This window comes from Puma concolor, chromosome D4 (assembly GCF_028749965.1).
Source record: "Puma concolor isolate L17-30 chromosome D4, mPumCon1.1.hap2, whole genome shotgun sequence".
NCBI lineage: Eukaryota > Metazoa > Chordata > Mammalia > Carnivora > Felidae > Puma > Puma concolor.
Window position 1 is genome coordinate 89467197 of NC_141679.1, and position 12696 is coordinate 89479892.

The window sequence follows — 12696 nt, forward strand, 5'->3', positions numbered from 1 at the left end:
CTCCGTGTTGCTGGGAATCATGAGCACTGCCCATCCCAAGTGAGAGCATTTGTCATATTCAAACTGGAAATGCAAAACGAGAATTTTAAGATTCAATGAAAAACAATTCTCTTATCCCTGAGATAAGCAGATTAATGGTTTATCGTGTCAATATTTTGGCTGCAAACCATTATCTTGCCATCGATCCGGAAGAGATACGGTATTGACTCAGTAGCCTCGTTTACTTTTTGCTAACATTGTTTCTTTATGCTTTTTCTTCTTCTTCTAAACTATGACCTGAGGGGGCACCTGGGGGGCCCAGTCGGTTGAGCGTCCAACTTCGGCTCAGGGCATGATCTCACGGTTTGTGAGTTCGAGCCCCGCGTCGGGCTCTGTGCTGACAGCTAAGAGCCCGGAGCCTGCTTCAGATCTTCTGTCCCCCTCCCTCTCTGCCCCTCCCCCGCTTGTGCTCCCGCATAAATAAACATTTAAAAAATACATATCACGACCTGGTTTCTTTTCCTCTGTCTTCTTACGACCAGCTCCTGTCCAGTCAGAAGGACAGGGTTAAGTTCACGCAGGAAAAAAAAGCAATTGGGAGCCATGGACTCGAGATGTCAGACTGGTTCCCTCTTTGTTCTGAAGCTGATGTGACGGACCCTTCCCCACTTCCCTCCTGTCTGTCCCCCGCACCACTCTCCCCAGAGACCTATTTTTGAATGTCTCACTAGCACATCATAAGGTCCATTCAGTTCCTTGGAATATGTTTAGGATTTGTACTTTTTCAGTGTCTGCTGACCATGTTTCCCGGGCCGCGTAGAGACACCACGGACTCCTTTTTGCTGATGGCTGGTGAGGGAGCCACTCGTCAGTAGCTAAAAGAGGGGAAGCTCGAACAGAAAGCGTGGCTGAAGTGGTTTCGTGGGACTGTGATTGCAGAGTGGGTTTTCATAGTAAGGGGCCGTTTGGTACTGCTGTCTCTGTGAAATGGGCCAGACGGACACTTGCCCGTTCTTCGCGTCCACAACGTGTGGACTGTGGCGGTGGGTTAACGAAGGGGCCCAAGGGGGGAAAATGCCAGCTCCTCTCCCTGAGATGCGTATGTTTTCGGGAGGGCAGGGAGAATTGGGGGGTGGGGTGGGGGGACGCCCCGTGGCCGGCGGGAACATATGTGCACGTTCTCAGTGACCACAGCTGCCGTGGAGCCGTCCTTAACAATGCTCCCGGGCTCGGAGGGTAAATCTTCTCATTTGTTTGAAAAAGAGAAAGAGGGAACCCTCACTATCTTTACATTGAGTTTGGATCCCGAGCAGGAGGGAGGTGGGAAGGGAGAGGGATTTAGGCGAGCGGGATTTTCTCCCAGGCCTCTCAGCATGTGGACACACAGATCAATTTCTTATCCTGCGTTCAGCTGGACACTGGGTTAGAGACTGTGTTGATCAAGACGTCCCCTCCTGTTTCGTATCATGTAACGCGTTCATTGCAGCCACTGAGCCTAAATTACTGTTTGCTTTCTTTCTGCCTGCCTTTTTTTCCCTCCCCCCCCCCCAACCCCCCGCCCCCGAAATGGTAAGAACTTGTGTAAGGATGGAGTTAGTTTATCCGTGCTAATGCTTTGATTTTTCTTTTCTCTTTCTCTTTGCCACAGTAGGTAACCAGTTAGGGGCCTTGGTACATCAAAGGTAAGCAGTGGGTTATGTTTTATTATTTATTGATCATTTCTAATTGTTTATTGATCCACCATCTGTACTAGAGTGTTAGCAAGTCAGAGGTTGAGAGTGTGAAAAACCAGGAGCTAGATTTCTTTAAGGCTCAGATTTTTTTTTTGTTTTTTTTTTTAATAGTCCTTTCCCAGACACTGGAAGCTCGAGGGATAAATGAACAGGGAGTATTAAAAATCAGCCACTATTATATGTAAACTCAATGGACCTCTAGGATGTGGGAGCTGCTTTTTTTCTCTGTCCACCTACTTCTAATTTAAAAGGAGAGACTGTGAAATTTTCCATCCTGATTTGACGGCTTTCCCCGTGTTTTGAGAACCCTTAACGTCTTCATCTGAGCAAACGCGTCCCGAAGAAGCGTGAGTCACTGGGCTTTCACAGGATAAAGCTTGTGATTCACAAGGAGTCGTGGGCCTGAGAGGGCAGAAGCCCAGGGCCCACCCCGTGCCCTTGCAGCAGGGACTTGCCAGAGAACCTTGGAGAAGTGCCCATGTGATCCCCTGCCTCAGTTTACCTTCATAGCCTTCCCTTACAGACTGGGGATTTAGAGAGATACAAAGGCCTCTGGGCTTTAAACAGACCAGTCTCTGTAAGGTGCAGTGTTTGCAGTCACAACGTTATCCTTTAAAAAGAATGAAATACACAGGAAAGCCTGGGACAGTGTCTCTTTCCTCACGGATGAAATTCTGTGCTGTGCATCAGTTACTGTAACATATTATCCTTCATTTTCACCAGCAGCGATACAGCTGTGTCCTCTTGTATGCTGCACAAATGTTGGGGGCTTTCTAGAAATCCTCAGGCACCAGTCAACCAGAAGATTTAGCCTGGGTTTTGCCATTGCTGTGTTACTGGTTTGCTGTGTTTTTTAATGAACTAAAATAATTTAAACGATGTTGTTAGTATCAGACGTCACTCTCCCATAAAGCCTTTTATAGAATTTTACTTTCCAAGATGTCCGTACTTTGTGCATTAGACAAGCTTCGGCCCCGCAAGTCAGATGGAGCTTTGTCTCCAGGGAGCCCTGAGCAGCCAGCCCCTCTTCACACACCTCTTCCTCAAAGAGGGTCGGCTCTCACCGTCCTGAGGGCGGAGGACCTGCCTGAGTTTTGCGACAATTTGTATTACGATAGCGTTGAACCCCGTCGGTAAATTCCCCAGTAACCCCTGTTGGGAATAGACAGCAGGTGCCATGCACACGAGCCGCAGTCTCGTGGCTGCACGTATGGGAGCACCGTCACCCTCCACCCCAGCCAGGAAACCCTTCCCACGGGGACCCCGCGCCTCTTTCCGGATGTGTTGGGCCCGCCGAGGCTTGGCATTTTTGTCCGCGGTTTACTGATTTAGGAAGCTGGAATTGCCTGATTTCGGGCTGAGCTCCAGTAAGTACCCCAAGAGCCAGAGAGGATCCCTGCACACGTATAAACCGGGTGAGGTGAGCTCTGGGAGGCGGAGGCTGTTAGGTCTCATCAGACTGACACGCTGGCAAGTGATACTTACGCTATTGAGTTCCTTCCAAGTGCCACACTTGCCCTAAAAACGTGCGTTTTATTCGATCCTTTCCGTGATGGGTAAAAATCCAGCTGTGCGAGAGATGTTTAAAAATGCTTATTACCCTTTTTTCTTTTTAAACTACTTGTATTTAGCATTCTCCTAAGGTAAATGTTTAGATTTGATTGCTTTCTGGGGCGTCGGGCAAATTGGATATTGTCCGCAATACACTGTATGGCAAATCGGAAGGTTTGTTTGAAAGAACCAGCACAGTAGTTGTTTAAAAAAAAAAAAAGTGAAAAACAACCCAACACGTAAAGGACGGGATAGCGTTTGACGGAAGTACCCGATTATTCCGTCCTGGTCAGCACTGATTAGGCCTCTGTTGGATGCTGGTTCCATTGGGAGTATCTCACCCTAAACATCAGATAAATTAGAGGGAGGCCAAAGAACAAGAAAAAGATTGGGAAACGGGGAATGTTGAAGAGATGTTGAATATCTGTATCCAGAAAGGAGACCAGAGGAGAAAGCTGAACTCACTCCGCAAGCCCCAAAGAATGTTTCGAGTGTTAGGCAATACTGAGAAGAAAATACTGTTCTAAATACTGTTCTAAAATACTCTCCTAAATACTGTTAGGAGAGTTGACGGTTTCGTGAAAAATCAGAGGTTTCTTCCTCTGACACAAGGAGAGAGGAGGCTTGGGTCTTTTCGAGAAGTGATTGACCGGAGAGGGTCCATCAGACGGCGCTCTTTTCTCGAGGGCTGTGGCCTTGGTGGCCCAGTCGGCACGGTTCATTTTAAGTCTCTATCTTCCAGCATTGCCCGTACGGGAAATTTGGGGAAAACCTAAAATGGCTGTGAATTTCTTTATTCTATATGTTTTTCCAAAATGTTCTTTGTTTTTAGGGCAGTAATAACAGAAGAATTCAAAGTGCCTGATAAAATGGTTGGATTTAGTAAGTATCCGCATTACCTACTTGCCCTGATTAACCTTGCGGTGTGACTGTCACTGTGGTAGAATGCTTTGCACAGTGTGTCCCCCAGAGCCCCGAAGTGCTGTGGGTCTCTCTCCAGGCTGAGAGAGATTCGTGGGTCCCTCCCTTCCCACCCCCACCCCTGTCCTCCTCCCCACCGCACCCCTCTCTACAGTTCAGCTGGAGTACCCTGTATTTGTCTGCTGTGTTTCACCTGTGATTTTTTTCCATGGGCTCACCAAGGCCACCCTGATTTGTAGTGCTGCGAGCCAAGTGTAAATGTTTGCTGAGTTAATTAAGTCATTCATGCATGGCTAAAGATGGGGGGGGGGCACGTTCTGACCTTGTTCAATTTGTTTCAGTTATCGGCAGGGGAGGTGAGCAGATTTCACGGATTCAAGCAGAATCTGGTTGCAAAATTCAGATTGCTTCAGGTAAGGCTTCTTTTTTTCGTAGATCTCAGTTTGGTAGAAATCAGTGTTTTGCCAAGTTTCCCAGATTCATTACCTTTGCTCGTTACTTAGAAGTCTGGGGGCCTGGGTAAGTATATGGGATTGCTGTTTTCCTTGTACTTTTGGAGCCGGACTCCCAGATGAGAACCAGAAAAACCAGGGCAAAAGCAGGCCCAGACACGAGGCCCTCCGCAGTTCCGTGGCTCCTCGTGGCCCCTGCCAGACGCCTGCTGCCCTAGGATCTCTGTTTTCTGCACCAGGATGTTATGCCAGACGGCAGGGCCCGGAAGAGTGCTGGGGCTCTGGGATCACTCCTGGGGTCTGCCCACCAGCTTCCCTGCAGTGGGACCGCCCTGGCCAGCTGGGGGTTCTGGCTAAATGAGCATGTGTTAAACACAGTCCAGGACCCTCCCCAGCTGGGTCCGTTTCGACCATGCGACATGGAGAGAGACAGATTGCGGAAGAAGCATTTTTATTAATAGGTCTAACGACGAATTTGCATTTGTTCTCTTTCCGTAGTGGAGGAGGGGCTTTGGAGGAGTACAGTGCGCTAGAGAAGGTGTTATCCACTGAAAAGATACACATTACAGTGTCTTGAGGGCAGCAATTGGTGTTAGTTGTCCTTTTTTTTTTTTTTTTTTTTTGAGTGAGAATTTTGAGAGGCAGCTTTTTTTTAGGAATAAAGTAAAGCATTGTGTGGTGTTGGAAAGCAAGCTTTTCCTGTGTGGTCACATGGCCCGGAACTAGTTCCACGGAGATGCCCCCGACGTCTCAGGGTAGCCTTGCAGTCGCGGTGAGATCATCCGGAGGTGCAGACCGTTAAATCCCTCGCTAGGGAGCCACCGGGCCGCTTGGGAACAGGCGACCTGAAGCCGCTCTGCGAGCAGAGAAACTGAGGAAGAGCGGGTTACGGGGCTCAGGCCCTCCTTGGCACAGAGACGGGTCCGAAATGAAGCAGGACTGGTCATTAGGGCCCACTCGGCCACCTCTGCCATGTCCTCCCACTTCCCCTGCAGAACTTGTTTCGACTTTGAGAACCTAGGGTGGCACTCCCAGCTTACTGTTCTGCCCGCGGGCGGAAGCAGACCGTCTTTTTCTGGGACCCGGGCTTCTGTGGGGCCGGCGTAGGAGCCAGCCCAGAGAGGCAGTCTGTACGTGGGGCAAAGGCGCACAGCGGCCTGGCGCCCACCAACACACCTCCTCTTCTTGGTTCTTCTTATAGAGAGTTCTGGGATTCCAGAGAGGCCCTGTGTACTTACCGGAACCCCAGAAAGTATTGAGTAAGTTTATTTTATTTACTTTTTCCTTGTACTCTTCTTCTTCCTTCCCCACGTGGGGAGAAACGGAAGGGCAAAACTGTCACTGAGCACGGTGGATCTGTGCCGCGGCCCGGCCACGACAGCAGGCGCTCCTGCGGAGAAGGGTCCGGGAGGCTGCCACGCCAAGGGAGTTTCCTGTTGAACGCACGCGGTAGCGCGTTTTGGTCCAATTCCACAGAGTTTCTGGCGGCTGTCCTAACATCTCCTTCCTACACCAGGTCCCTTAAGAGCGTGCGCTCACCCCACCCGAATGCTCTAGTCAGCCTTCTTCTTCCTTGGCGCTATCTCCTTTGCCCGAGCAGGTCTGCATTCGTGAGCCCGTCACTTCGGGAACCAGGGGGACATGCCGGCACCAGGTCTTTTGCCTGGGCCGGTCCCCCTGCCCTTCTGACACTTGCGAACCAAACGAATTGACTCTCGGTGGCCGTGGCTCCACTCGGGGGGCTGTATGGACTGATCAGAGGGCATCTTGGCTTTCAGGGCCCTGGCAACCACCTGACGTTGCTTGCCGCCCCTGGGCCACCCGAGCTCCGAGCCTCGTATCAGATGCAGGCCTCGTCGATCCGACAGCCTCCTAGGGGACAGGGAGGTACTAACTTCCAGTCTGCTCGCTTCCCTCTTTCGATCCACTGAGTAGCATCGCACTTGGGGACAGGGGTGCCGAGATTATGTCTGGCTCAAAAGACAGGGCTGTTTCATCGTCTCCATTTCTCCGGGAGTCCAGATGAGTTTAAATTCTCTTGTTCTGCCGTCGCATTGCAAGCAGTGAACCAGAATAAAGATTGCCGGCAGGTGTGCATTCTAGGGCACGCGGGATGGTTTTGCTGGAGTCACGGCATTTTTCTTCCAACACAGGTTAATTTAGCACACTAGCAAAATACTAAAAAGCCGCTAAGCTGAGAAGACCCGCAGGCCGATTCTGCCCACAGAGGCTCAGGACTCCCAGAGGCAACATCTGTTTCCCACCTTACTCTTCTAACCGTTCTGCGTCTCTTCTCCCCAGGCCTTCGGGGTAACAGGATTGTAACTTCAGGACAGTACAGCCAGCCTGTGTAGTAGCTGAATTCTTCCCTATTGGAGGAACCAAAAAATAGGTTGTACGTGGTGTTTTAAAGAATAAACAGTGAAAACAAAACAAAAGCCAGCCAGGGGAGATTCTGGTGCAGAAAAGGCAGTTGCCCCATCAGGTGGCCTCGGTGGGTTGGGTGGTACTGGTTGAACGCTGCGGTTTCCCTCCCCCGCCTCCAGATCAACCGGCACCAGACAGCATCGCAGGGAAAAACAGGGTCCTGAAAATCCAGCCGGAAAAGCTCAGAGCAGGTGTTTGTCACCCTACAGCCGCACCAGCGTCCTGCCTCCTCCCTCTCCCACCCCTCGAGACCAAACTGGTGGTTCACAGCCTTTGCTCAAAAGTCGTAGATGGGGCGCCTGGGGGGCTCAGTCGGTTGAGCATCCGACTTCGGCTCGGGTCACGATCTTATGGTTCATGGGTTCGGGCACCGCGTCGGGCTCTGTGCTGACGGCTCGGATCCTGGGGCCTGCTTCCGATTCTGTGTCTCCCTCTGTCTCTGCCCCTCCCCCACTCACACTCTCTCTCTCAAAAATAAATAAAGATTAAAAAAAAAAGTCGTAGAGCAGGTTGGTTAGGGAGAAGACCTTTGGAGTCTGGGAATTCGGATGGTGATTACTAACCCTTGCTTTCTTTCCTCCCGTCTCGTCTCTCGCTGCTCTCTCCTGCCCATATTTAACCAGTGTCATCCTGAGTGTCTACTCTGGGGGAAGCGTCATGCCGGACTGGGGACCAGAGGGAGCAAAGGTGGTCTCTGCCCCCATAGCGGCTGACATTTCTGATAGGAGACGAGACACGTGTGTGGAGTGAATGCCAGACAGCAGCACGAGCAGAGGGCAGGCTGGAAGGGGCTGTGTTGGAACACTGGCGTGTGGTGTGGGTCGCTTTTAAATTCTAGCCCAGTAGCGTGGCGGATGGCAGAGACCTCCCGGGTTGTGGGGGCAGGAGCTGGAGCTGGATGGAGGGCTGCCTTGACTCCTTCGTGTTCTTCCCCCCCGGTGCTGTTTCCCCTTCGTGGGTGCCTAGCGCATTCATTTAATGCTCCTTCTCTTGTGATTCTCTTCCCGCCCAAAGACAAGCCAAACGGCTCCTGGGGCAGATTGTGGATCGCTGTCGGAATGGACCTGGCTTTCATAACGACATAGACGGCAATAGCACCATCCAGGAAATTCTTATCCCCGCGTCTAAAGTGGGTCTGGTCATCGGCAAAGGAGGGGAAACAATAAAGCAGCTGCAGGTAGGTGAGCCCTTAGCACAGCGGCGCTTAAACACACCTTCCAGCATCGCCGGACAGATGCTTTTCTGAACATTTACCCTGGCCAGGCCTGAGGCCCGCTGTGATGCCGGGTCCTGCAGCTCCCCCGCCCCGCCCCCCGAACTTAACCACGTCCTTGGGGCAGTGACGCTCTGCTAGGATTTTACCACCAAATGACCACATCTCAGATGAAAAGACTGTGTCCAGAGCTGGGGCTCTTAGCCAGCCGTACGCCCCCTCGTTACCTGTGTGATCTTAAACACGTTTCTGTATATCTCGAGGACTCGGGAGTCCTCGTCCATAAAGGCGGGGAAGTGCCTGCCTCACTGTTGTCAAGAAGCTGAAATAATACTCGTGGTTTTATGTTTGTTTAAGACCCCAGCCCAGAGCCTGCTACTGAGCAGATGCTCTGTGGATGTTAGCTGCTTCTGTTCCAGAATCCCCCATCAGAGACCTGGGGAGCCAAATATGTTTCGGAATTGAACAGCCCCGGCAAGTTCCGGGACCGCACCCTGTAATCCGATGCCTGTTTCCATAGCCAAACACAATGACGGTCACGCTCAGTGAGGGAAGGGTCTAGAAATAGGCTTCCGTGACCTCAGGCTGGGTCTAGAAATAGGCTTCCGTGACCTCAGGCTGGCTTTGCTGCCAAATGAGTTAGGAGCAGACTTTTATTTCCGAACTTTTGGGCTTTCGAAGTGGCAGGTCAGGGGTCCTGGTCCGCCGTGGGTGCCCTCTCGTGGCCCAGGCCCCGGACAGGTGACACGCTTGTGCGTGGGCTCCAGAGCCCTGGAAGCCGGAACCCGCCTGTTGCTCCCTCCCTCCCGCTCTGGAAGCCCCGGCGACTTGCTGTCAGAGCCCGCCCAGCAGTGAACGAGAGAAACGGTCGCACCCGCTTCTCAGAGCTGCGCACCAGCCCCAGCGAGAGGATGTCCGCGCTGGGCACTACATAAAAATTGCTCACTAAACTGGGATCTTCTGGGGACCAGGAAAGGAGAAGGGTTGGGGGAACCGGTTTTCCGTCTCGCACTTGGAGGCTCTCTGGCATGGCCTGTATGCCGGCATCCTCGGGGGACAGCGCCTCGTGGTGGGTGGGACGTGGCCCGGCCCTGCTTCTCGTGCGGCACTGCATTCTCCTTCGTGGCGGTGAGGGCCATACCGCGTGCTGCCCCCACAGGAGCGGACCGGTGTGAAAATGGTCATGATCCAGGACGGCCCGTTGCCTACGGGAGCAGACAAGCCTCTCCGCATCACCGGGGACCCGTTCAAAGTACAGGTAGGAAAGACACCATGAATCGGGCAGGCCCCGGGTGTGGGGGTATCACCTGGTAGGACGCGTAGGGCTTTTACATCATTCGGGAAGTTCGAAAACTGGATGGTCCCTTACTTAAGGTCAGCCGTCGTCCCAAACCAGGTGTGATGGTGGAAGGGCTCGGGGGTTGTACTGCCTACACCAGAGCCACTGGCCACAGGCGGCCCTTTAAATGAACTCGGATTCAATGATTGAGCTCCTCATTTACGCTGGCCATATTCTGAGAGCCCAAGGGCCCCATGAGGATGGTGGCTGTGTTATGGGTCACTTACCCATAAACGAAGATGGTTTTGTTGCACTGATCGGATGCAGTTCTCCACGTGGTGGCCTGTGGGTCCCCTCGGGTGCCGGCTCTGTTTGGCTCTTCCTCGCTCGTTCTCTCTCGGCCTGTTTTTGCAAGGCCTCCAGCTCAGGCAGGAGGTGAGCACCCCACGGGCACGTGTGTGTCCTCGTAGCAAGTGTCCTGTGCCCTGAGCTCCTAGCCACAGAGGGCAGCCCGTTTCCGAAAGCAGGGAGGGGCTTAGCTGGAAACCGTCATGACCTGAGCCGAAGGGGTGGCCCCACCGTCCACCTCTTGCCGTCGGCAGGGATGCGAGTGGGCTGCGGGCGTGGGGACGTGTCTGTTCCCTGTGATGCGAAGGTTCTTTTCCTGCCCGCTGCAGCGTGCCTCGCCTTTGCTGCACTTAGAGGAGCTCCTGGGTGACGCACCTTGCGAGCTGGTCTGTCAGCAACAGCGGTTCCTCTGTCGGAGTCTTGGCGCTTTGATCCGGTGGATATTACCAGTCTCTGGCAAAATATTCCCCCCCCCCCGACTCTCCCCTCCCCTCCCCAGCATTATACGTACGTGTGTGCGTGTTTATTTACGTATTTATTGTAGTTGACCCACGATACCATGTCAGTTTCAGGGGTACAACATAGCGACTCAACATATTGTGAAATTGTAGACATTATGATAGAAGTGTGCTTACCGTCCATAACCGTCACCATGCAGGGTTATTACAGCATTATCGACTGGACCCCCTATGCTGTACTACTCAACCCCGTGACTTACTTATTTCATAACTGCAAGTTCATGTCTCTTAATCCCCTTCACCTATTTATCTTTGAGAGAGCCTGAGTGTGTGCGCGAGTAGGGGAGGGGCAGAGAGAGAGGGAGACAGAGGATCTGGAGCGGGGTCTGTGCTGACAGCAGAGAGCGTGATGCAGGGCTTGAACCCACAAACCATGGATCGTGACCTGAGCTGACGTCGGTTGCTTAACCGACCGAGCCACTCAGGAGCCCCTGTAAAATAATGGTTTTAAAACAGGATTGAGGGCCAGTGATTAAAACGGTCTCTTTCCGTAGGCTCCAGTCAGGGACACAGCCCTTTCCACCCTTCAGGTGGGCCCAGGTCCCCCAGGGGCCTTTCCTCCCAGGGCTTTTCACCTCTTCAGTTGCTTGCAGGTGGGCTTGCCTTCTCTGTTGGAACTTCTGGTTCTTTTATGAAAAGAATACCAGAGCAAAGAGCTTATTTTGTTAACGCTTCAGAAATTTGCAGGAAAATAACTACAACAGGTTTTTAGTATTTTTTTATTTGAAAATTGTTTGCTATATTTAGTATAAATTATTGTTCATTTGTTTTCTCTCTGTCCCCAACTTTAAAAAAAATTTTTTTTTAATGTTCTTATTTATTTTTGAGAGATGGAGTGTGAGTGGGGGAGGGGCAGAGAGAGAGGGAGACACAGAATCCGAAGCAGGCTCCAGGCTCTGAGCTGTCGGGCCAGAGCCCAAGGCGGGGCTCGAACTCACAGACCGCGAGATCGTGACCTGAGTCGAAGTCGGACACTTAAGCGACTGAGCCACCCAGGCGCCCCATATCCTCCCCAACCTTTTATCATGAGAAACTTCAAGCTTACAGACACGTTGAAAAGAGAGAAGAGTGAGCACCTGTGTAGCCCCATCCTGCCTGTCATTTTACCACACTTGTGTCTGTGCGTGTGTGTGTTATTTATTCACTTACGTCCTCCTCGCCAGTTGTAAGTTAGTGGCAGGCGTCAAAACTGTCCGCCCGTAGATCCTGCAACATGTCTCTCCTGAGAACTAACTTCCGCAAAACCAGGCCTAAGAAAGTAACAGCAGTCCCCTAACATCCTCTTACAGCCTGTCCGTACTCCCGATTTCTCCAAATGTCAGAAGACTTTAATCGCTATTTTGGGACTTTTTGGTTTGGTTTGGGTTTACCAGAACCAGGGTGCAGTGTGGGCTCCCAATGACCTTGAGCTGTTCTGCACGGCTGGTGCTTAGGGCAGATTCCGGTGGGGCTGGGACTGGTGTGGGCCGGCCTGCTGGGCTTCAGTGCGTTTGTGGGGAGAGGAAGGACGTGCCTCCAGGATTGCCAGGCCTGGGAGGCAGTCTTGGCCTGTATTTGGGGTATTTGATCTCTGGGTACTAGAAGGTCTTTCCGGGCTCCTTGGGCTGGCCTTTTCCCTTTATGTCCCTGCTGCTCCTCTGTGATGGGGTGCCTTGTAATGTCTTCTCTTCCGTGGAACCTGCCCACAGAGCTCTCCGAAAGAGACAGTGTGCCAAAATGCCTCAGGGCCGTCTTAAGCTCTGACCCAGCACAAATGTGCTGATCCGACTGTGGCTTAAAAGAGGGTGGGCCCTGGTCCGTGTGGATATCTTGGGCAACGTAAGGAACACATCACCTACGATCTGATCGGTGTGACCCTCACTAGCCTTCCCCTGTCTCGTGTTGTAATGCAAGAAGGGAGCTGTCCCACGGCCAAGCGCCTTCTGAGTCTTTCAGCCCAACTTAACAGGGTCTGATCTTGAAATTTCCCCTGGTGTCGTGTCTTTCCTTAGGGTTTTGTTTTCCGTAATGCCTTTGCTCTGTGTTCACGCAGCAAGCAAGAGAAATGGTGTTGGAGATCATCCGGGAGAAGGACCAAGCTGACTTCCGAGGCGTCCGCGGTGACTTCAGCGCCCGTGTGGGAGGAGGCAGCATAGAGGTATGCTTGCCCGGCCGGCTGGTTAGTTAGTTCCCAGGCAGACGGGCCTAGCTTTGGGCCCAGCTTTCAGATCGTAGGCCACGCTTTGATCTCATCTTGGCAGCCAGGGCGGGTGTGAGGAAGGACCCAGCCGTAGGG

The 12696-nt window shown here is 52.3% G+C and overlaps 1 protein-coding gene across 4 annotated transcripts in view; it reads left to right on the forward strand.

The window, feature by feature from the left end:
- Positions 1-12696, forward strand: part of FUBP3 (far upstream element binding protein 3) — a 51817-nt gene that overhangs the window by 23040 nt on the left and 16081 nt on the right. For 3 of the 4 annotated variants that reach the window (XM_086684285.1, XM_086684287.1, XM_086684288.1), the window contains 7 exons: positions 1628-1661; positions 4096-4145; positions 4526-4597; positions 5838-5895; positions 8078-8240; positions 9436-9534; positions 12454-12558. In XM_086684285.1, coding sequence (XP_086540411.1) covers positions 1628-1661; positions 4096-4145; positions 4526-4597; positions 5838-5895; positions 8078-8240; positions 9436-9534; positions 12454-12558 — 581 coding nt within the window. The remainder of the gene's footprint in view (positions 1-1627; positions 1662-4095; positions 4146-4525; positions 4598-5837; positions 5896-8077; positions 8241-9435; positions 9535-12453; positions 12559-12696) is intronic. The other variant, XM_086684286.1, reaches the window with a different exon arrangement.